General features: G+C 39.3%; 2 protein-coding genes across 2 annotated transcripts; one reads left to right on the top strand and one right to left on the bottom strand.

Annotated features, from left to right (window-relative positions):
• Positions 1-4100: 4100 nt before the first annotated feature.
• On the bottom strand, positions 4101-12529 carry LOC119736019 (lachesin-like). The gene is made up of 7 exons (XM_038210002.1): positions 12370-12529; positions 10494-10808; positions 9850-10125; positions 8742-8883; positions 6794-6966; positions 5996-6016; positions 4101-4846 (listed from the first exon to the last, which is right to left on the bottom strand). The coding sequence occupies exons 1-7, from the start codon at positions 12425-12427 to the stop codon at positions 4749-4751; spliced, it is 1083 nt and encodes a 360-aa protein (XP_038065930.1). The 5' UTR covers positions 12428-12529; the 3' UTR covers positions 4101-4748.
• Positions 12530-19081: 6552 nt separating this feature from the next.
• LOC119735372 lies at positions 19082-22074 on the top strand. The gene is made up of 2 exons (XM_038209070.1): positions 19082-20762; positions 21374-22074. The coding sequence occupies exon 1, from the start codon at positions 19530-19532 to the stop codon at positions 20760-20762; it is 1233 nt and encodes a 410-aa protein (XP_038064998.1). The 5' UTR covers positions 19082-19529; the 3' UTR covers positions 21374-22074.
• The last annotated feature ends 3478 nt before the right edge of the window (positions 22075-25552 follow it).

Genomic DNA, 25552 nt, shown 5'->3' with positions numbered 1-25552 from the left:
TATTAAAACTCCGGAATCTGCCAAAATCCACATTTGAAGTAAGATATGCAACTGCCCCCCCCCCCCCTTCCCATTGCATTGGTCATTGGGTTCTTCCTTTGAGATAGGGGGACGTGTTAGGTAACAATAGTCTAGTTTGTTTAGGGTATAGGGACAATAGAGGTACCCCTACATGTACAATGTATGTCTCAAATTGTACACGGTATATAACTCCAACACTCTAGGTTTTTTATGATTTTGATGGTTACCAGACCATCAGAGTCCAGACACCATGATTCTAAAATGATCACAGTACTTGTACAAAGATTCAGGCATGCAAACAGGAATTTAGCACACACAAAAAACGTGGCAATTCCAAACCACACAAGGCTTTGTACAGTATTTTTCAATTTGTAAGGCATTCATGAGGAGTAAAAAACCAGGAAATCAGCGGATCCGAGGAAAAGTTGCATGCCTGAAGATTGTGTCCCTGAATTCAATGTGCATTGTTGGATGTTGGCAGATTCCTGAAGGTTATTGGCATATAGCCTCAGGTGGTAGTAAGAGTTAATAATGCACATCTAATAAATAATCCCCTCTAAAAGTACAATAAATTCCTCACTAATTTAAGCAAACAAATATGAACAAAATCTTGACCTTTTCTGATTTTGAAGCACCAAACAAGAATGAGAATACACATTAATGTAATTGTAATTTTACAATGTTTCAAATAAAAGGAACTAAAAGACTTGATTTTGCAAACAAACCAAATTGAGTTGAAGGCCAGTACTACTGACTGTTTCTTGTCACACATCTCATGTCTTATTAGTGAACCATCATTTCAGTTTCACTTGATCTGTCTCAGTACAATTTTGCACTTGCCATTTTTACAGCAATACCCTGAATACATCCCTTCAATATCTCTTCTTGAAAATTAAAGTGACTCCCAATCCCCAAACTGGGCTCAATTCCATAACTCTGTTAACCACAGATTCCACGTTTACGATCACCATTCTGTCATGTCTGTGCTAACAACGCTAGCAAAAAACCCCCAAATCTGTGCTAAAGCTGTAAGCATAGAATCCTTAGTAACAGGATGTGCACATGCGCAGAAGCCAACATTTCTCGCTAGTTATTATACTAACCGTAAACCCGGTAAGCAGATCCATGCAATTGGGCCCTGGTCTTAAGTACAGGGATGTACCTGGTTTGGGAAATGTTGTACAACCGATTGCACCTTTCACAAACACATGTATGTCGTCAGGTGCACCACAAAGTGACTTCGTGATACGACCGACAATGTACAGTTGTAGTACCTGAAACTGGGAAAAAGTATACTTTTGTGCAAAGAAAAGTTTGACAGTTAAATGGAGTTATAGAATAAGCTTGATGTGTCCTCTAATGACATCAACTGGGTTTGCTATGGTCAGACACATGTTTTGAAGAAAAACATTTCAGCGGCTCATTTCAGTGGCATATTTCAGCGGCATTTAAAAATTTAACTAAATTGAGACCTCCATGTCCATTTATAAAAAAAAGAAAAAAAAGAACACAAAACGCAGTTTACACTGTAGTTGCATTTTTGGGATTAAAAAAAATACCTCTCTTTTAGTCCTGCTATTTCCCGACACACAAACAATTGTCAGAAGCTGTTCTCTTGATCACATCACTACTGTGCTCATGAATATGCAAAACACATGCAACATTTGCATAAAAAATTGCCCAGAATGAACATACCAGAACTCCAACGTTTGTTAGTCAAATGTTACAAATGATGACAGTATGACGACATGTACTACTGCAGTTACAAAAGTACATGTACGGTATACTGTTCATGACTAGATTTTTTTTTTTAGTTCACTTTATGTACAGAAAATACATACTTTTCTGCTTATTTTAAAGATTAGCATCAACTTTCAAGAACAAATTTCCTTTTTTCTTCAAAGAATACAAAATAAGAGCAAGCAATACAAAATTCTCTAGTACTTTTTGCTTTCTCTACTTTTACAACATATTTCAGAATGCATCTATCACTGTAGTTTGGAATGCCATTTTGTTGAATGTTAACATTGAATTATCAAGAATTTGGAAGGAATATCGTTATGTTGTAATCAGCGTAAACTTAGATTATTTTAAACATGATTAGTTTCCCTTAAGAATAAAATAACAAATACATGAAGTACACTTGAAAACATCGTTATCTGAACACAAAGGCATGAATAATATCTTTGGTAGACTCAGGTTAATAAAAATCTGAAAGCAGCTCAATATATACACAATAAAACTTTCTAGGCTTGGATGTTATAGTACTATGAGCAAATATTCAAACTTGAAAAAATATACATGTACATGTATATAGGATTACACTTCTTCATGACTATGGTATTTGTGCCAAAAATGTGATAATATTAAACATAACTATAGAACACAAGTGGGAAAAAATGAACTTGAAAACACAAAAGGGAAACGCCCTAAAAACCCAAATAGTTTTTTTTCTTAAAAATCCTTGAAATGAATCCAAAATGTTCAAGGAAAAAACTCCCTGCAATTCCAAAAGTACAAAATTGTAAAACGTTTTTTTCACAAAATCCTCAAAAAAATTATGAAGACAATCATTTTTTGGCACCTGGATATATAATATTTCAAACCTACTGAACTTTTTCACGTACATGTTATTGACCTTGATTTCCATGGGGTGTTTACAAGATCTGGTTGAACTTCTCGGTGCAAATTTACATTTAAAAGCGAGTTTACTATGGCAGTTATTATGTCCTTCATCAACCAACATTTTTCAATAAAGCAAAGTGACATTTAATTAAGCATTTGCTTTGTACTCTGTGATGCAACATTCCACTTTGCATTTCACTCTCACACTCCATTCAAGGGAATGTACATCATTGGCTTTTGCTGTCATTTTCAGACATGAACTATATGTGGGGTTAGTATAATAGATCAAATATTGTTACACTGACATATTTGAAATTTTGTGTTTGAAAATACTGGAAAAACCAAGAAAACCAAAAATCTTCAAGTAGTCTGGTTCCCTGACTCCACTAAAGATAAACTGGATCAATTTATGGATGCCGGAAAATTGTAAAGTATGGGAACCAGTCTGCACCCGTTCATGACGTGTAACCCATAGCAAACAAAATTTGGACTGAAAAAAAAATGTTAAATTTGGAGCAGAAGTTGAAAAATAGTAAGGTTTTTCCAACGGTGGTCGACTGACCACTGTTGGAAATTTATACAAAATACCACTTTTCTTGAAAATGACTTCACACCAGGTGCCATAATTTTATAAGATGCTTTAAACTGTCATTTACCAACATCCTTGTAAGGTATTTTGTAAAAATGTTGTAGTTTTGTTTTTTTCAATGTTTGCAAATGTTGTATAATTATTCCCTTTAACAGCCGGCAGTGTTGGTCTACATATGGGCTCCTTGCACAAGTAAGAAAGGGAGAGATGAGGAAAACCATTGGGAGACACAGCAATGCCTGACGCTCACGCACATGCAGAAGACAAGTAGTCATGCGTACTTTGTGCTATACACGACGCTACCAGTACATTCACTCGGTGTGTCCCATCTACGGGGGTCTTGAAAGTGGTAAATACTGCCCTCTCTTGTTCCTACACGGAGCCCATACAACCCTCCCTTGAGTTTCCCTTCCTATTTCAACTTTGATTTGTTCCCCGTGCCCCATCCGGGGCTCAGAAACTCAACAGATTTTGCAAGCTCTACATGTTGGCTTGTTTCACACACCTAAGAACTCCATGCACAAATATCCTCCCCATTAATAATGACACAGATTGAGATTTGACAGGCAGTTGGATGCCATTGCTGCTATGTACTGGATTCCCATGCACTGAGTGCTACTCAGTGTAAACAATGTTAATGTTATCTTGTACATGTAGAAATGATACATAATACACTTTCTATTGGGAGCTGTTGTCATCCTTATGTTACCAATCATATTGCATCTCCTATGCCCATCCTGAGTGCGTTGTATAAAATGTAGAATGCCATGGTCCAGTGGTTACGGTGTTTGTCTATGTACATGTACGATAGTGCGTGAGTTCGAACCCTGCCAGAAACATGGTGTTTGTGCTCGTGGGCAAGACACTGAGCTACAATTGCCTCTCTCCACCCAGGAGTACGAATGGGTACCAGTGAGGGTAGAGGACCGACTGTGCGCTGATATCGACTGCCACGTAGTCTCATTGCCTGATGAACAGGGGGAATAATTGTTGCTTTGAGATTGTTGATACGATGGAAAGCGCTACGTAAACATTAGAACTGTTAAAATCAGAGGTAAGCATTTTGGGTCCAATTGATCAAGGACTCTTTCAATAGTTTGAAGCTTTAATGCATGGCATACTCACAAGAGCTTGAGTTTATGGGACACACAGCTTGTGCACAATGGTTCCCGTGTGTATGGCATAAAAGACATGTTTGATGTGACCATGGACAAGCCTTTAGGATGTCTTGACATGGGCAGCAGGCACACAGCTTTGTTTGCTTCAAGTGTCTGTCAAATCTCTCTCTTTCACTACATGGCAATCTCATCACAACATGGCAATACTATCAGCTTCCAAGCTATCGTTTTCATTAAGCCGTCTTAGTAATTATTAAAAAATATAAAACTGTAGTGCAATAATGAATATATAAGGCATCTATGTGTATAAATATTGCTTAGTAGGTTAGAGTACTTTTGCATTAATTGGTCAATTTCACCCTCACACATTCCGTTACCTCGGCGACCCTGCTTCCTCAGAACTTCACCAGAACTGTTGCCATGAAGATGGCAGCCATAATGGTTGCCATAGCAGCCATGACATTTGAGGCCTTGCTTCTTGACGCACCAGTTTCTATGGAAAAAAGAGTATTTCTCGTGTGATTCTTATGACTTAAAACTGTTGTTGAAGCATGACGTGGTTCAACAAACTGAGAGTAAAGCCAAAATCAAATCACAACAAGTGTATTACAACAGCTTGGTTACTGGCCCTTCATTAGGTTTTGATTCACTTAAGGAAAAGTCATTATACAGGGTGGTAAAAACCCCCGGAATGGCACATTTCCATTACCCCGAGACTCAAACCACAAATACCAATGCATGCAGAATCTTTTTAGAAGAAAAATGAAACCAAGATTGCCCGATTCGGTCCAGTAGTTTTTGTTCTAGAGTCTATTTTGTGAAGCAAGGTGGGGGTCGTTTTTGTCCTGATGAACTACTAAACTGCCCCCAGGAATTTAACTTACAATGTGATTGAATTAGGGATTGTTAAGTAATAATACCCACATGAAAGAAGTATGCTTCACAAAATAGGCTCTGCAGCAAAAATTACTGGATCGAATCGGGAGATTTCGGTATCATAATTCTTTGAAAAGGATTCTCCGTTAATTGAAACAGATGGTTTGAGGCTCAAGGCAGTGCAAGTATGCCCTTCCGTTGTTTAGGGACCACTCTGAATAATCCCACTCTTCAACTTTATCATTTGCATACGTCAGGAAATTTGTTTGGAGTGTCTGGAATCATTGGTGAAGGAACTGATTCCCTCAACATCATAGAGTCACTACAGCGATTCTAACTGACCTGGCAACTTGGAGTTGCACAAGCATTCCAGTAAGTCTTGCTGTCTGAAGAATTTTCCTAATCATTTTAACCCAAGACCTTTTGCTACGATCCATTCCCAATCCTTCAAAATCATTCAATAATCACTGTTGATCCACTGAAGCAGTGCATACTGTTGTGCCTGGCTAAACATAAACAAGGGAACAGCTTAAGACCTTGACACAATGCATCCTCCAAAATCAACCGACAATTTGTTCAATTCAGCCTCAATCCTCTGAAATCCTCCAAAACAGCCCGGTTGATTTAGGAAGATTAAGGCGGATTAGGGTTGAACCAAGATTGAGGCGGATTAGGGTTGAACCAAGATTGAGGCGGATTAGGGTTGAACCAAGATTGAGGCGGATTAGGGTTGAACCAATTTGTCAAGAGTCTAGGGTATACATACCTGGGTCAATCTGCTTGCCAACTAGTTGTAAGAACGGACAAGAATGGAAAGAGAAAAAAAGAAGAAACATCAACTGATTATCAAGGTTCTCTGTTATATTGTGTGAGGTATACAGTTTAGATAAGTCTTAACCCCATGGTATGGGAAGCGGTCATGGCCGCGGCCGCTAATCCTCATTGGAATGCAGTTGCGAGCTGTGGTATGCCGTGGCACACGGCTAGTGGGTAGTTCCACAGCTGCTGCTTTTGTGCAGTCCCGCTACCACACAAAGGCTGTGCAGTCATGCGGGCCACTTGCTCTATGTGTGGAGGAATGTCCCCATTACACCCCGTCCTTAAGGGGTTAATCCCAGTTTCTGTATCAACAACAACAATGGTAGACTTTAAGTCAGTAAATCAAAATGGGGGATAAAGTTATTCACCCACTCCAGTGCAGTCCTAACCTTGGACTCTGTTGCTTTGTTTGATTTCTGTACTTATTTTGATCAGAATGTTACAGCTGGCCATAGCCAAGTCATTTGGACCCAGCCTTAGATCCATACAAAAAGACCATTACTGGTACAAAGTTACATGCAGTGTACAAAGTGTTCAAGTATTCTCAGGGGTGTGAGTAACCACTAATAAAAATAGCTGAAAATGGCTGGAAAAGGTGTTAAATAGCTGAACTTTGGAAATCTCCTATACTTTTGCACACAGCAAGTGAGGGAAAAGAGCTGATATCCAAAACAAAAAAGCTGAAATCAGCTTTAAAGCTGAGATTTCACACCCCTGTATTCTGAGCTTTCAAAGTGTGTCATACCTTCAAGCCTTACGTCAGCCTGAGCAGATCCCAGTAAGTTCTGCAACCGACAGGTGTACTTGCCAACATTCTGATTACTGACTGCTGTGACTATGAGTGTAGCAATAGAGGTCTCTCTGTAGGGATCCATGTCCATATCTAGAGATACACTCATCTGATAACCATCACTAGCACTGCAAGAAACAGTCACAACAGTTCAGAGATGAAACTGACATATGGGGGGGGGGAAAATTCAGAAAATAGGCCGAACAAAAATATGTGTCCGAAATCTGGGCCGCTCTGCAGTTACACATACACATGTACACACATTTATGTACAATACACTTCATGCTCAATTTCCGGACACTGCCTCCTGTAAATTTTACAATGAGAAAAATCTTCAGTGTTTTCATAAAATTAGAATGCTTAAATTAAGGTTAGAGCAACAAGGTCATCTACTAAGAAGTTCACTTCTTACTTGAGAAAATTGAGGAAAAAATCTGAAAGACAAGGACACCATTCATGACACCATTCGATCATGTCCACGATTCTTATTCCTCCATGATTCAACCAAAACTCCACTAACGTGCTTGAGAAAAATCGGGCATTATCGACTTTCTCTTCCAACTGCCAGTGAAATGTATCGCTTACATGTACACTGTATGCTCTCTTCAGCATCGCCAAGATAACCATTCTGATTTTTAAAGCATTGCATTTTGACCAACTAAATCCAAAACCTCCAAAAATCCCACAAGTTGGATTTATCCATTGTGGTTACCCATACCCGGTCGGCCATGTGCTAACGCATATGCTAGTGTGCAGGCATGCACCACACACTGTCCGTGTGACGCAGTGATTTTTCCATGTCACAGGTCAATGTTTAACCTTCTATCCAGCCGGAAAAGCTTCCGATCAGTGCTGGCCTACTGTAGGTGTTTCTACGGTAGAAACACTCCGTTTACGACTGGTGAAAGAGATTAAAACTACACTCGCGATAATTTTTATCAACTTTTTCATCGGCTTTTCTTCGAAATTAAAGTTTAAATAAAATCACATATTGTGGAAAATCGTACAAAAATCGGATATTCGTTTGAAAAGTCAAAAAGTCGATTTCCAATTAAAATCGGAAAAGTTTCATCTCTGAACAGTTACATTATGAACTCTGCACAGGAACCTTAGACAGTTCATTGTCAGGGTGATCCATGGATCACAAGACCTCACATGTCAATCATGAGTCATCCAATTCCAAGTCAACTCACAAGTTATTCAAATAAACTGTAACAAGTGCATTCCTTTGTTATTGTTTTCCGATGTTCATCTTTTACTTGTGATCACACTGTGATGTATGTGATCTGTCTTAAGTACCTCCACTGCATCACTGACTTTGGATGTGTGGCCTATCACGTGCACAAGCACAAAGAAGGACTCAGGCATGTACATGTACACACGGCTTCAAAAAGTGCAAAATAAAACGTGTCTGTGAGCAATTTCAGCTGAATGGAAACCTGTGGCATCAATGCAGAATGATCAAGCGTACACAGCAAAACGACACCTGATTTTTCTCCTATAGTTAAGTGAGAAGACAATGTGTACTTTTGAGGTTACAATTTTGTTTATCTGTCAACTTTTTGTAGTCAGAGCCTAATCAATGTTGGCTGATTCCAGTATTTTTCATTTTTAAGAACCCTCCTCTTTCCAATCATTTCTCAATCAGATGTTTCCATGGTAATCCAAACCAAAGATTGATACCCTCCATTACTGCTGTTGCCAAGGTTACAGTATTGGTCAAGCTGCTTCACGACCTGGGGTGACTTTCTGGCTTCAAACCAAACATGGATTTGTTTTGCACTTCAAGTCCATACAAAAGAAACGTTACATGGATTTAACGCTTGCTGTAAACATGGGAGGATAGACACCAGTACGGCACTTTGAAAGGAAAGCAGCAAAGGAAATATTGACATGTACTCACCCCACAAGACGATCATCTTTGAACCACTGGACGTTGTCTACAATCTTGACAGCTGGGAAGGATTCACCGATGCACTGTAGCTGGGCAGAGTCTCCGATGGGAGCAGCAACTAACTCATTTAAAGCTCTCACTATGGGGGAATCTAAAACCATCACAGATAGAAACAGGTGTAACCGATGCGTTTTAGTTGATTGATGTGTCCACCTTAAATAAGGTCCGAGTATACAAAGTCCATTGGTAGGGCCTATGAAAAAGTACTTTTGACTTGGATTCTTGAAATGTGCCTTTTGATCTAATGTAGCAGCAAACAGCAGATTTTCATTTCAGTAACGTTTCAGATGAACATGAGAGGCCAGTCTGATGTCCTGTAACTAAGTAAGTCACTGACTGAGTCACTGACTTTCAGGGCCACAAAGTTCACTATGCAAGATTATGCAAGTTTAGTCTTCGTTTGCTACAGTTCTGTAACCCTAACTCCCTAGCATGATTTACTAGGAACCATACCCATCCTGGCAAATTCCAACACCATATGGGAACTGCACACACATATTTCTGACTTACATTCTGGAGGTGTGCCAACCCAATGTAAAAGACTGTCAGTTTAGGGGTACTGTACCCATCCTGACAGATTCCAACAAAACATGCTGTTGGGGTTTGATGGGTTGAGTTCTGTTGGGTTAATGTCTCTTTTGTGGTTCTCTGTTCACTTTTATAACAAACAGTCACTAAGAAAACTACTAATGTTTCAGTGCTCTAGAGTACATTTCATCTATTCCTAATAGTCATCAACCTGTAAGAGAAAGACCACAGGAACATGTTCCCGGTACAGTAGGCATTAAGATTAAGGCTCTCATTTCAGATTGGCTTCCATGAGTCATGCCTAGCACAATCTGATTAGAAACTTGTTTTAGTTTTATGTTTGACTGAATTACACGAAGGAAAGATTTCACACGCCCACTCAATGGCAAAGTAAGGCCTCTGTCATCATGTCTGAAGCCACACTCTATATGAAACAACCTGATGGGTCACCCTTGGCGCTCTTTGGTCCAGTCTGGGTCTGACATGCCAGTTAGAAATTTGGCAATTTTTTCCTGATTTCTTGACTTACACTCCATCTGCAAGAAGACAGGTGCAGTGACCGCTCCTTGTCCGATCCCGTTAGTCACAAAGCATTGATACAACCCCCTCCAATCATTGGTGATATCACTGATAACCAGCGGGTTACCAGTCACAAACTCCACACCAGACGGAAGATTGCCGGCCGGTCGCTGACGAGTCCAAGTGACCGATGGCTCTGGACTACCGGTGGCATTACACCAAAGAGTGACCATAGAGCCTGGCATTGGGGCCATGTCTGGTGTAACTGAGGTTATAACAGGTGCAGCTGAAATGGACAAAAATGGGAGGAGAGTTTAAGTTAGTAATTAAAATAACAGTATGTTCTGCTTCAACATCACAAATGAATCAACCAGAGACTTGCTGAAAATTATGGGAGCAAAATGTTGATACAAAAGAAAAATGGCTGACGCAGAATTAGAACCTAAATTCCTAAATACATGTATCACCGTGACTGCCAACAAACATGATGATATCGATAGTAAATGTAGATGAACAGCTTTGCAAACTGTTTAACTAAGACACCTAGGGCCTGACACTTTGATCCCAGGAGATACATTGTATATACTTCAAGGATGGAAACATCAGACCTTCCAACTTTTTATGATGTTGAAAGTTATGTCCTGATATATTTACCGAGTACCACCAGCCTCATTTGCTGTGACACCTCGTTAGGCAGTTGCACCTGACAGCTCCATGTTCCCTGATCCTCAATCTGTGCTTCCTGTATCGTCAGCTTCCAGTGACCAACCACACTCGTATCCAGTAGATAGTTGGGATTGTTAACAGCCAGTTGCTTGTTGACGACGATTGCTTTGCCGTCATGATACAAGATGAGAAGAATGTCGTCTGGGTTGCCTGGGATGTTTCGCAGAGCACAGTCAAGCAGGACTGTGTTTCCCTCATTGACGGTTAGGTCTGTCAGTGGTTGAATGCTGATCTGTGCCACAACTACATGTATGGAGAACATTTTTAATGTAAAGATAATTGTTTACACACTTTTTCTAATGTGGAATAATTCCACAGGTTTTGTACCCGTATTAATGAGCTACACATAACCTCAAATTATTGATGGTCAATCATTGTAGACTAATTTGGCAAAACAAAGTGGCTATTTTCACAGAAGCCTTAACTGGCTTTTTCAACAGGTAGGCCTATAGTTACGCAAAATTGCCAACTAACATTGTAAATCTTTCTGTGGTTTTAAATTCCTGCAGCGAGTGAGTGCTTTGAGTGCTGAAGGTGCTGGGTTGGAACCTTGGAGAAAACTTTCTTCCTTAGTTTCCCAAAATATTTATTTTCTTACTTTCATTGTTTTCAATCAAATCCAACTTTTTTAATGTAGATTTGATTTTTCTTTCTAATTTATGACTCTGGAGGATTCTGGTCCAAGAACCATACAATTTGGTTGACAACTGAGGCATGCGAAACAATGGCAACTGTCGCCTTTCGTAAACACCATTTGAAAAGGGTAGGCCTATTCGCCTAAGGCCCCCAAAAATTACTTCTGCTTGCCGTTACCCGACCAAGGCTACATGTACCCCATTTTTACGGCAAGTTACACAAAAAATCCTGTTTTCTTTTTTGTCTTCACGAACTGACGAAACGCCTCTCAACAACCTTTTTACGTCAAAAATGCTTGTATTTATTAAAATTGTGTTTTGTCTTCTTACATTTGCTATTTTCAAAAAGAAACCACCGTTGGCGTTGCCTTACAAGTTCCCTTCATGCAATCACGATTAGCTCCCGCAGTGATAAAAACACAGGGTCTGCTCATACATTGTAAGTCCGACGCCTAATCATTAATAACATTGCTCATAGGTCTGTCTAGCCCCATAAATGTGGCCTATTTACTGGACTGCCTCCGTAAACATAGGCCACACATCCACATGTACAAAAACGTGTCGCACTTTGCCAAATTTTGATTTTCTCATTTAGGCTTAGTTTGTAGGTTTTTTTGCTTTAGAAGCATACTCACCCTCTTTATAGGCTAATCAGAAAGTGCTGCCTTTTTCAGATGGCTAATTTTTGTGAAATTTCATGTTGAAATTTTGATACGCAAACGTGTGCAAATGAATCTGGAAATTTCACAAAAAAATTGACATCTAACAAAGGCAGCACTTTCTGATTAGCCTATAAAGAGGGTGAGTATGCTTCTAAAGCAAAAAAACCCTACAAACTAAGCCTAAATGTGAAAATCAAAATTTGGCAAAGTGCGACACGTTTTTGTACATGTGGATGTGTGGCCTATGTTTACGTAGGCAGTCCAGTAAAAAGGCCACATTTATGGGGCTAAGGTCTGTCACCTATTTAGTCCGACAAAATCGCATCCCCAACCAAATATTGCATTACATGTGTACTTTGTGTAAAGCTAACATTTACGTCCTGTTTTCTCCTTCCAAAACGCTGACACACCCTTCTCTTTTTTTCACGAAATGCATGCAATTACTGCAATGCAGTAGTTTAAAACGTTAAACTCTGTTTTCAATTCCAAAGTCCAGTAACGACTTACCACATGATGAGAGTACGGACAAACATAAAATAAACTGTATTCCTCTCAAATCCATCATCTTAACGTAATTAACTGAAGAATTCCACACAAAATGAATGTCTGCACATAAACGGTTGACATCAGCGAAAATGATCAAAACAATTATGACGTCATGCGTGTTCGGGGTGACCGTAAAGTAATGGCAAAATTCTGCTAGATGCACTTCAAAAATATGCTAGATTTAATTTTTAAAAATCTGCTAAATCACCTATTATTACACGAAACACATTAAAACACTTATACCGATGTTATCAAATTTCCTTAAATAAAACAAAAATCATAAAATGTCCTTTACAAAAATTAATTAAAGGAAAAAAAATTAAAATTGTGCCCGGGTCTAGCCTGGCTAATTGCAATGGCCTAAAGTACCGTACTGTGTAAAAAAAAATTACGCCAGGGAAACTCAAATTGAAGCTCTTTCAAAACTAATCAGCTATTTTTTCAAAACTGCCATATTTTTCTGTCAGATCACCAATTTCATAGAATTCTGCAAAAAAAATATGCTTAAAAATAATAAAAAATCATCCTGCTAAATCTTCTGTCAAACTCCTTTTTTACAGAAAAGAATCTGTCAAATTTAGCAAAAGTTCGGCTAAAACGGTCATCCTGTACGTCACACAAAGCATGACATTTTCAAAAACGCGGCTGTGTTCAGCCTGTGGCTTTATGTATCCAGCGCATAGAGCTGTGTAATAAAGCTATGCTCCAGCGCCACTTTATTGGTTGTGTACTACAGAGTCTATGGAGAGTCAAGTGCATTTTTGAAAGTATTTTTAAATTTGTGAAAAAAAAATTGAATTGTTTCAAAAGTTTTCAATTGTCAAATAATCAACCTTTTTCTGAATTATGAAGTGCCTCGACATCCTCTGCTTCTTGAAAGACAATACGATCATTATGAAGAAGTTCAATGCCATGAATTCAAATAATTTCCTCTATCTTCTTAAGAGCATGGCCACTATTCTGTTGATTCCTTCAACAATGTATGCAACTTTATTAGCAAAAAACACATATAAGAAGCGTAAAGCATATTACATTGTTATTTTAACGACGACCTTTCAGCACTCATCGATCGATCAGCATGGATTAAATTGGGCGCCTCCTAATGTAGCATCCAGCCCCTCCCCCCCCCTCCCCCAGGATGAGAACCCTGGCTACGCTGCTGATTGGCAGACCTTATGGGCCACATTGGACCGTTGAGAATTTGAACAAACTGCAGGTTTTGTACCCTTACAGAAATCTGCCCTGTAGTTCCCATGGGAAATTTCCCCATGGGACCCCATGGGAATTACCTGGTTTAATTGGACATACACCATGTAGCATAGGATTTTTCCCATGTGAGTTTTCCCATTGGCTTTTTTCCCTTGGGAAATTTTATATGTTTTCTTTCCCCATGTATGGTTTCCTATGATTTCTAAAAAAAAATCCAAATTACTCCAGGGTATTTTTCAATAACAACTTTCTCGATACATTTTAACCTTACATAACGGTGCTATTCACCGAACATGGCACCAAGCAGTTCTTGCACCACTGCCTCAGCGGCGTATCCAGCAGGGGCGGGGGGGGGGGCACTCCCCCCGGCGGATTTGTCGACATTTTTTTGTCAGCAATGATTTTAACAAATGTTTAAAGATTTCTTCAGACATCAATCCTATCAAAGAAAACCCGCTCAACCACCATTAGAATGCGCCGTAAAAATGTCCATATAATATGTTGTATGCATAATAAATGTCAGTTGTGAAGAGCACCTTCATTTGGAAGATGAGTACCAGCCCCCCCCCCCCCCAGCCCCCCCTTTGATTTTACGGAGGGCAAGTGACCGGAGAAAAAGCATGTCTACATTTCGGCGCGGATGTACGGTTGCCCCCCCCCCCCCTCCCGCCCGACATCAAAATCTGGATACGCTGCTGCACTACCTGCTCTCTCACCCCTGGTATTGGATCATTTGCATGTTTAAAATCGTGTACATGTAAATTAGGAATACTAGTCTGGTGCCGTGGCTGTGCTCTTAATCAGTGTTTGTTTTCATATACGGTGTCTGGGTAAAAACATAATTAATTCGTTGCGCGCGCGGCGTAGGATCCAAAAACACGATTTCTTTTTCAACGTTAAAATGTTAAATCTTATCCAGCCAAAATGCAGTTTCGCGTTACATATTATCATATTAAGCAAAATGGGAAAGGGGGATTGTTTTAGAGGTGGAGTGGACATAAAACTGAATTCACAGCTGAACGTTAAAATCCGTACCACACATTGAAAATAAAACAATTATCCGATATAAATGAATTACTTGTTTTTGCTGTATCGAATCAGCACGGGAAGCAAGTTTCCCATCCTTGGGCTACTACTGGAAACAAAAAACGTTGAAAATAAAGTAACCCCTATGGACTTCGCTCGTACCCATCTCCCACCCTCCGGGCTAATCGCTTGTGAAGGAAGCATATGCAAGCAAAGCATTGTGGGAAGCGTACTGCCTCAAATATAGGAAATAATTCCGACCAATGTCTTCACAAAATCTACAGATGCAGTGGGAAATGCCTTACCCACTAATCGTTGAATATCACTGGCCAATTCTGGCAGTGTTTCACCTTTTCGACTCACCGTATAACCTTTCAGCTAAACAAAAAAGTTCAGCTTGTCCCGGCTCTATAAACTCTTCTTAACTGCACAGCTCTTCTCTTGTGGTATGTCAGTGTACTGTACAGTTGTTATGCAGGCCCTTTTAACTTAACAATAAAATTTGCTTTTTTTTTTGTATCTCAGTCCAAGAACTGAATTTACTACTCATATCAAAATGACTCAAGCAATCATCAGTTTCCCTGTATAACGATAGGTTTCTTACACACATTTTCTGATATATCTAACTTTATCAACACCCATAACCAAATTTGTTACATGTATTACGTCATCTAGGCATCTAGCTTCTCGTCCAACAAGTCATAATTTCGATCAATTCGATCCAAAACAATATTATAATATGCTGCCATTTTTAAATAACTTCCAAATCAAACAAGACATCAAAACAACAGATCCATAAAATGTGATTAGTCAGGGTCCTGGCCAAGGGCGGATCCAGAACACAATTTTTTTGGGGGGGGGGCCCAAAAAAATTTTGGTCCCCCAAAAAAGTGGGTCAAAAAAAATACGGCGTGGGGTTCGGGGCCCGCTTAAGGGCCCCGAAAAATTTTTGGATTCTAGATGCTCTGTGGTGCGATCTGAGGCAATTTCTGACCACTTTAACCAATGTTTTTTTGAGGAAAAGATGGTGGTGTACTCATTGCCTGCCTTTATTGCGATGTCACATAAAAAAAAAAAAAATTGGTTTCGTTTTTTTTTTGGGGGGGGGGGGGCATGGCCCCCTTTGGCCCCCCCCCCCCGGATCCGCCCTTGGCCCTGGCAAGGTCTCCTAAAGCTGTAACGGAGCCCTATATTGGGCGACCAAATACATTGAAACTGGAAAGCCAAAATATGATTCCAAATAATGTATTAATGACAACAAATTAATAGCAGTCGGAGGGGAGCTAAATGAGATAGCTATATGAAACTGACATGTTTACCAATTAATAGCCACAGCAGTCCAAGCCTATCTACCGGTACTCACTGACCAAATAAAATTACCAAACGACATCATGCACAGCCAACGCCCAGTCTAAAAGTCCACCACATGACGAAGGCACCCAGGTTTTTTTTTTTTTTACAGTACAAAGAAATTCGTAGAAAAATTCATATGTCATAAGCAATTGTGTTTGTGTATTGAAAGTTCAACTTTTGGCTAGCAAACTTTATCATTGCATCGATTGCACCACATGAAAAGGAAACAAATACGGGTGTGTTTTACTTCAAACAAAAATCAACATGGCACGGATTTCATCACGGGGCTGCGGCCACTGATCCCGGATCCAAAAACTGTCCGCTTACACTCTCGCCGGACACACAGTACGTGCAGTGCGTGCCTGTTTGACTCTGGTCTTGTTTGTGATTATATCAGCTGATTTCTACCTGAAAGATTTCAGGAACTTTCCCTGACAATTGCAACATATAATTTTGCACCACACACCATGACCAAAAAAGAAACGCCTGTAGTTCGTGGAAATTTGTAAAAAAAAAAAAAAAAAGCAGTATGATGAAAGATAATCAGTGTTTTCGATTTGTCATGCGTATTTTGTGGGACTGTTATAGTTTGGGAAGGTAACTCAGCCACTTTTGATATGTTTGCACTTTATCTGCCAATCCTGCCAGCATACTAGACTTGATACCAAGTCGGTAATTGTTTTACGTAAGGTTATCCTACTGGCTCCACGCACACACACTATCGCTGCAATGCGCGTAGTCTGGTTCCCAGACCAAATGATGCTGACTATTTCTGATCAATTACCCACGTTTTCAATTGTGTACACAACATATGGGAGTATTTTGAATCGCTACACTGCAAAAAAAATTGTTCAGCAATCTAACACTTTTCTAAACACTTTCTTGCTATCAGTTCATAAACATGTTCAAATACTAAACATGTTTTGAGTAAGGATGGATGTACCGTTTAGCAATTGAACATTGATGTTTAGTAGGAATCGACCACATAATGTTTAGCTTCTTGATAGCAAGATATAATGGCTCAAGACAGTTTTAAGAATGTAGCGAATTCTATGCGAACACCCTGATTGGTTCAGATTCTAGAGTGTAGTCTGGGCGGCACGGAAGATCATTCTCATTACATCGAGGGTTTGTAATTTGTATTGTGTAAGAATACACAATTTATTATCGGGCATACACAACTCAAATAAATCAGGTATATCACAATGATACTTTTATTTGTATGCACAATTGACCAAGCTGAGTGTATTGGTGATTGAAACCTCGTCAGATTTGCAAACATGTCCCTGACGTATTTAGAAGAACTCCCCATGTAACGGAATGAATGAGTCCTCATTTGCATAGCGGTGCGCGATTGGATCTCACCGCAAAAAATGCGCTGCTTATGTATTGCGCTGCTTGCATATATGAATAACGGTACCAGGGTGACCTTAACTTGACAACATTCTGCTAAATGCAATTCAAAACTCTACTAGATTTAACAAAAATCTGCTAAATCACCTATTATTACACGAACTACATTATAAAACACTTATACTCACATGCAGATGTTATACAATTTCTTTAAACAAAACAAACATTACAACATTTCCTTTAAAAAAATTAAAATTAAAAAATTAAAACAAATTGCACGTGTCTATCCCGGTTTCCAATGGTCTAAAGTACTTTTCTGTGTACTAATACACGTCAGGGAACCTCGAATTGAAGCTTTTTCAAAACTAATCATCTATAATTTTCAAATCTGCCATAATGTTTCTTGTCAGATCACCAATTTTACAGAATTCCGAAATTCGGCTAAAACGGTCACTCTGGCGAGAACGTAATCGTCAAGTCGTTAGATTCGTCGCAACCTGGTCGATTACGCGGTGACTGCATGCTCTATGTTCCGACACCCCTATGTTCCGACAACCTAGATTGTGTTACTCCCGGTTAGGGTTAGGGTTAGGGTTAGGGTTAGGAATAGGAATAGGAATACTGTGCAGTCGGAACATAGGGGTGTCGGAACATAGAGGTGTAACCGATTACGCAGCCGTGTGGTTGGGAAGAGTTATTTTTTAAAGATTACGTAACACTATATTTTGAATGACACTACTTGCACACAGACATGTTCACGTTGGCGGGCGAAATCTTAGAAAAATAATTTCTCCCATTTGGAAGACCGAAGATCTTCATGCAACGTTCAGGGTTTATTTCCCTTACAATGATCCAACTTATGCGCTAAAAATCGTCGTGATATGTTGATTACTTTTCGTTGAAATTGGAAAAACATGCAGGCCTGTCTATGATTAATTATGCAACTAGACAGCGTATAACCTCGAGAAACTGACCAACTATGGCAGGCGCTTTACGCGCGTAATTCGAGCCCTCCGTGTGCGTAAACATCATGCCCACCATGAGTACCATTTTGTACAGGTTGTTGTTTTAAAAAAATCGCGGCATCGAAATTAATCAATCGCAATCTTAGTCCTGATTTCGCAATGAAATGACGTCACGCATGCTTAGATGTATATCAGACGTTATGCAGGAGACCTGACTCTATGGATAGTGGGTGATACTCATAACGGGTGATACTCAGGCTACAGGATGTTAAAGGCAAGCGTCAACCTTGGTTTTCTGATGCAGAAACTGGTGAAAAAAGTAGCAGAATTGTATTTCCACAACATTAGCCCTTTTTTTAATCTATGGATTAGATTTTGTATAAGAGTCATGTTTGTCGAACCACATTTCCGGGGCAGTAAGGCCTATATGTGAAAAAGTACTTTTGGAAATAGAGTTGTGGTATTACTGACAAGGCTGGAGAGATTATATATCGGCTTCAACACGGAGTGATTTATTGACAATCGTCTGATCGTTTTACACGGTGGTTGCACACATAACACACTATAGTACAATTGTGTACGTTGCATATGTAACCAAGGATATACATGAATAGACTTGTACCAGGTGCAGTCATGCGTTATATCACAACAAGAGTGGGATGAATATGTTCGCTCGTACCCCCCCCCCCCTCCCGCTGGGACGGGCTGATGAGCTTCACAGAATCTTGTGAAGGAATTAGGGGTGGCTTCTGGGTAATTTATCATGTCATAATCATGTATAACGAAAGTTAGCCAATGTGCGGATTTCCCCCAAAACGTCATTGCAACCATACAGACTTGCGAAACATAATATCGGAATTCCCATGAGTAGAACAATCCTCAACAGGGAGCAGTTTGACGCGTGAACAAAAAGTTGTACCTTGGACGCACGCGACCTATAATATAAGATCCGCCTAAAATGTATGGATGTTAATCATTACATCATGCCTTATTCAGTCACTGCGTCATGACAGGAACCATCATGTTCCAATTGGCATTGAGGACAGACTTATATAAGAAGGGCTAGACGTCGACTAATTGGCACATTCTGACTTAGCTCATATTATGCGACTGCTGTGCACCGGGCTGCATGCTGCGGTACATCACCTGTTGAAGATTAGACTACGATTTGGCTATTTCGGTAGTAAAACATTTTGACTATTTAGTGACTTAGTCATGGGGGGGAGTGCAGGATCGAGGCTAGCAAGTCATGACGATTTGTTGAGAGTGAACAACAACTTCGGAGTAGTCAGTGATTGGTTCGAGTCGCACACTATCTCGAAGTGTGAAGATACATTGTGCGTGGGAGACAGGATCGAGTTCCTCAGTGGCACTCTGCCGGGTACGCACTGGGGCATCTACATCGGCGAATGGGACTCCATACCCTGCAATGTAGTCCACTTAATTCCTGGCAACGAACGTGGGGCAGCATGCTCAAATATAAAGAGTTATTTGGGCGTTAGTCTCCCAGCGAGTGGTGATGCACTCGTCGTTAACTCCATCAGTAAATTTATCACGTTTCATGGCGATAAAGTAAGGATTAACAACTTAAAGGATAAAGAATGCCCACCGCTAGGCACGGGATGTATTCGCAAGGAAGTCACGGATCAGCTCAAAGAATTACACAAGAGGTCTTTACGAGAGGAAGTGCACGTGTGCAGAGATTCATTCACATATTGTGAGGACTTTGTGAACTACTGTCGATACCACATCCGCCAGCCGGGGGGCGGCATCAAACAAGCAGTTAACTTCGATCCGAGCGACGAAAACGAAGAAACTGGCTCAACTTCGACTTCCTCAGGTGATAGTCGCATTAACAAATTCCACAGGTTTGCAAGCGAAAAGTACAGAACGGCTGTTAAAACCCTCAGACGTGCACACGAGGGCTCGGTAAACTACTTTCGATACCGTTTCTGGTGCATTAATTACCGGCTGGTCAGTGACTGGTGCAATGACCCACGGTCATTGCCTCCATTTACTGTAGGTGACAGGCTGGAGTTCAGTCGTACCGGCCCGTATGCACACTGGGGCATCTACGTCGGCAAATGGGGGGAATACCACGACCAGGTAGTCCACTTCGCCCCGGCGAACGGAAACGGAAGCATGTTCTTCACGAAAAAGAGTTGTTGTTCGGAGTCTTCGGCGGAAGACAAACCGGTCATCCGTGTACAGTCAATCTCGGAAATCCTTCTGAAAAGGGTCAGAATCAATAACAGCAGAGATAATCAGTGGCGCCCCTTACTCAGGACAGGCATTTTGGATGCCATCCAGTATCATATGAAACGTCAATCAGATGGCCACACGCCGGTGTACGGTCTTTGCTCCAACAACTGCGAGCACTTTGTCAATCGGTGTCGGTATGGGGAACATCACAGCGACCAGATAGCACGGTTGACACCCTGGATATAGGTAAGTAAATACAGTTTTTATGTTGCGATAAAAACATCTCCAAACTATTAAGGAATTTAAATCGCCAAATAAAAGCTTGAATATCCACAGATGGAACAACTTAGATCAAACAATGTACCAGAACAAAAATGAACAAGACGGTTTAATTATGAAACTGTGAAATGAATCTAAATGAACAATGTCAATGGTTTAAAAATAAGAAACTTCAATAAAGTATACAGAAAAAAAACAGTATACAACAGTTGCTTCTTAACTGCATTTTTCGCTTGTACAAAACCTGTACATACTGCCTGTGGGCAGCCAGGAAAGAGTGGCATTCTTAAAGATATCAAAATGACACTCATCGTGTTTTGGTAAACACGATATTGTTAATAGTTTTCAACTTATTTGAAGCCGAAAATGATTTCCATTTATTTTGTATATTGTTGTTGATTTGAAACAATGGCCCAGGTATTACCCTTTTTTTTAGTCACGGCACCCGGTTGCGAGTCCCTTTACATGTTAAATGTTGCCCAGTTTGGAGAAACACTAACAGACTGCATTGAATGGGAGGCTAGCTGTTCAGTACCACTGTTTAATCAATCGTTGTTTTATGTGTGTTTGTGTTTCAGGGCCACACTGAGCTAAGAAGGTAAATGAGTGATGACACGGAGCAGTGTAGACTACGTCATTCCTTAGACTACCGTGTGTCTAGAATACCCACCCCAAAGTTGTCCTGATCAGAATTATCCGGATTTTTTGGCTGGTTCCAGAGGTGCCCAGATATAGTCTTCTTTGCATCTTACTGATTAAATCGACTCCCTGACTGCCACTTAAGAATTATACTTGCTCAAGTTTCAACTTGAACCAGAGGTTTAAATTAGGATAATCACTTAAACGCAAATGGTTGGGCGGAGTTCTGCCCATTATAAAGCAGGCGCATGAGCGGCGAAAAGCCATTCTGAATCTATTGAATAAATTGTGTGTGTTCCGTTATCAGCTTGCATGGCTTGCCTTGCCTTGTCTTGTTTTAAATTTGGGCGACAAAACAAGTTTTAAATATAGGAATTTCAATTGGAAAGAGCCGACACTCTTGTGTCCGTGAAAGGCGTCCAGTTACTAAACCCCGAAAACATTGTCTATATTTTACACCCTTTTCTCAAAATGTATATACAGGGTGTCTCAAAAAATGTAGAAGTCAAAAATAGTACTTTTTTTTTGCAAACTTATCCACACTCAACCAAAAATGAAAGTCCCCCATTAATACTTTTCTGTCTAACTCAAACACTACTGGGCACGTCTTGCTCAAACTACGACTAATCAGTACAGAACTTCCTCAGCAATCCATCCATACTCTTTGTTTGGCCCAAAACAGTGATAATGTGTACACAATTATGCAATTTATGACAAGTTGTACTGAAAAAAGTTGCACTTTTGTGTTAGTGCAAGGTGAGTGTGAACCACAACTTGCACGTATACAAAAGTGCAACTGTTTTCGGTATCATTTGTCATAAATTGCATTAATGCGTAACATTTTCACCGTTTTGGGCCAAATAAAGAGTTTGGCTGGATTGCTAAGGAATTTCTGTACTGATTAGTCTTTATTTGAGGGAGAGGTGCTCATTAGTTTTGGGGTTAGACAAAAAAAGTATTGGAATGCGGGACTTTCTTTTTGGTTGAGTATATATAGAGATTCAAGATGAAGTCAATTTTCTACACAATGGTCTTTACCTCAATTCAATTGGAAACACCAGTCCAGATTTAAAAGTCCGAAAATATCAAACTCGGCGTATTTGTAATTAAAGTAACACTTGTATTAAATAGAGGAAGGTTGATAATAGTTGCATACAAAAATCGTGCTCTGAAGATTTTCAGAAGATTTGGAATTTTTTTAATTTTGAAGAAACCTAAATTTCAGTTAATTAATTATTTGAGGTTGATGATAGAAGACTGGGAGTAAAATTAAAAGTGATTAAGGTCGGTTGACATTGAACATTTCAGTGGATTGTAAAAAGGTGAAGATTGAAAGCTGGAATTTAAGAATTAAGAAGATTTTGCATAAATATCAAATTTGATTGGAAATTTGGTTTGAAAATCAGATGTGAAACCAGAAATTTAATTTGATATATTTTTGAAGTTGAAATAAGAGTGTGTTATTATATTGTGAAGTTTCATCGAATATTTGAATTGGTATATTGCAAAATTTGAGACTGTTAGAGTTGCAAGTGAATTTGGAAAATTCTGGATTTTGGAGAATTGGAATGTATTGGAGGTATGAGGAATTCAAAAATTTGGACAATTTTGAGAATTAGTTGAGAATCGATTGAAATTGGAAATTCTCGTAGTTGAATTTAGAAGTGGTTTTGTTTTTGAGATTGTTAATTTATTGAAGCTTTGAGAAACCAAATTTGGAGGATTTTGCAGATTGAGAATTTAATAGAATTGGAGGAAATACCTAAATTTGTAGAAGTCAAATCATAGAAATTGTTTGAACTGCAGTGATTTTATATCTGAAATTTTGGGCTTTTTTGTAAATAAATTTGCTTGTATATTGTATATAGAATATTGAGAAGTGTCTAGTTGGTTTTCATTCAGTTCATGGGAGTGTATGGCATATTTCCTCAATTCTATTTTGTCCGATGGAGTCACTAAAAGTGACTGTGTTACAGTAACACTTTATTTGAACGAAATTCTATGCACACATCCCCCGTAATAACATTGCTGTTTACTTTAAATAAATGTTCAGGATTGAACAAACTCCAAATATGCTTGCTAGAAATGTGGTGGTTATTCCCTTGCAATGTGTTTGCTCGGGTGCCAAACACTTTTGAGTTTCGATGTGTGAGTCTTTATAAGCAGCGCGGTGAGTGTTATTAAGCGTCGCTGTAAGAGTCGTTTAAGCGTCGCGATAAACGTTCTTAATTAAGAGTCATTTAGTGTAAATAATTAGTAATGGACCTTATTCACGAGAAAGCCATTTGGGTCGTGTTTCCTGAATGTATTTTATAAATTGTGAACTGTTGTATGGGATGTTGCCAAACTATTATGCTTTCTAGCCTCAATTTCAATTTGTTTTGTAAATGTGACTTAAAACATTAGGGTATGTTTGTCACAATTAAACAAATCCGCCGTCAAAAATATTTTGTGTGTGTGGGAGTAATACTTTGTGGGATGAAAGGACTTTGGGAAGTAACCAAAATGGACTGGACATTTTATAGCAGGTCCGTTGCCATGGTAACAGACCATTATGTATTTTGGTCATTCTAGGCCAATTTTGTTTAAAAAGAATAATGTTCTGCTTTGTTTTATTACTCATCAATAATAACCTAAAAGATAAAATTTTGAGTATGTTGGCATAGAAAAAAAAGGGTTTAGCAAAAACAAAAATGATATATACAATGAATTGAATGGTTTTCTCGTTCACTTACACCAAACACTGTCGAAGATCAAGCATATATTTTGAGTACTTTAGTGAGATACGGGATAGAGCTTTTGCCTTACTTTTCAATCCTGACTTGAGATTCAGTAAAATGCCGTTTTGCCGAAGTTCCATTGTATGAGCATAATGGTTTTTTTTGAAAACAAGCTCTTAAAACGCTGAGAGACAACACAATATTTGGCAAATTGTAAACAAAGGTTTTCCCTCCTGTGAGCCAAGATCAGACAGTGCATTATAAGTGGAATAATCATGGTCCATAATGCCTCTCAATGGCCCTTTTGGGACTTCTTCAGTACGTGAAGATGGTCACGTTGGAAGTGGGATCAGAGTGCTGCACAGGTTCAGCATATTCAAAAACAAGATGAACATAATCATGTTGTGAAGATTGTCACAAGATCTTTTCTGGGAACACCACATTTTTTTTAAAGTGACTAAGACTTTGGAGGCGTCTGCTACCCTTAGAAATCATTTCTTGAACCTGGGTGTTCCATTTTAGGATTGTTGTGAATCTATACTCCTAGCAACTTTGGTTCTGTCATAATGTCATGTGTATTATTTCCAATATAAAAGACAGTCATTCAAGAGATTGTTTTCCAAAACAAAATTGCATAGTTTTGCACTTGGATGGGTTGGGATTATGTGTGTTGACTTAATACCAGTGAAGCATTCTGCAATATAAATAGTAACACTATTGTAGCGCGATGCATTTTAATGAGGGCGCAATTCAGTTACTTGCTGATAGCTAGCGATGTGCGCGTGCTCTCGCACAGGGTACGGGGGCACCAGCTTACAGTGCGCGCCCTACAATAGTCTGGTTCCCAGACCAACAGATTCCGACTATTCCTGATGAATCTTAGGTCCGGTAGCCTCCGGTAATACAATGTATTACAATTCACGTCACGTGACTAAAACGGGAGGAATTCCTCCTTTTTCCGAAAACTTCCGAAGTTTGCCGAAGTTGTTTCGTCGACAATCGGATAGCGCCCGAGTATTTCCGAGTAAATAATATAGGTTTAATTAACTGTTAATTGCTTATTAATTTTATTTTAAATGAGTTGATAATTAATATTCATTGTTTTCGTTTAGAAAACTTGAAATTCAACGACGATTTTGTGCATCAAATATACTCGGATCGTACGGGCGAACTTTTTGCTGCGTCATGTACAATTTGAATTTGACGACCGTTACCGATATTTTCCAAAACTCGGTCTTCATTCGGCTCCGCCTGCTAACAGTGCTATTTGGTTCCCTAATTTTGAAGATTCCAGATCAACATTACTCAATGTTATCTTACAAAAAACATTAAACTGTATAATCGTAACTGTATGATATTACGAAGCAAGTGATTTATTTAAGGATCAGAACATTAAAA

This window comes from Patiria miniata, unplaced genomic scaffold (genome assembly GCF_015706575.1).
Source record: "Patiria miniata isolate m_02_andy unplaced genomic scaffold, ASM1570657v1 HiC_scaffold_29, whole genome shotgun sequence".
NCBI classification, from domain to species: Eukaryota; Metazoa; Echinodermata; class Asteroidea; order Valvatida; family Asterinidae; genus Patiria; species Patiria miniata.
This window is presented reverse-complemented; position numbering and strand designations above follow the sequence as displayed.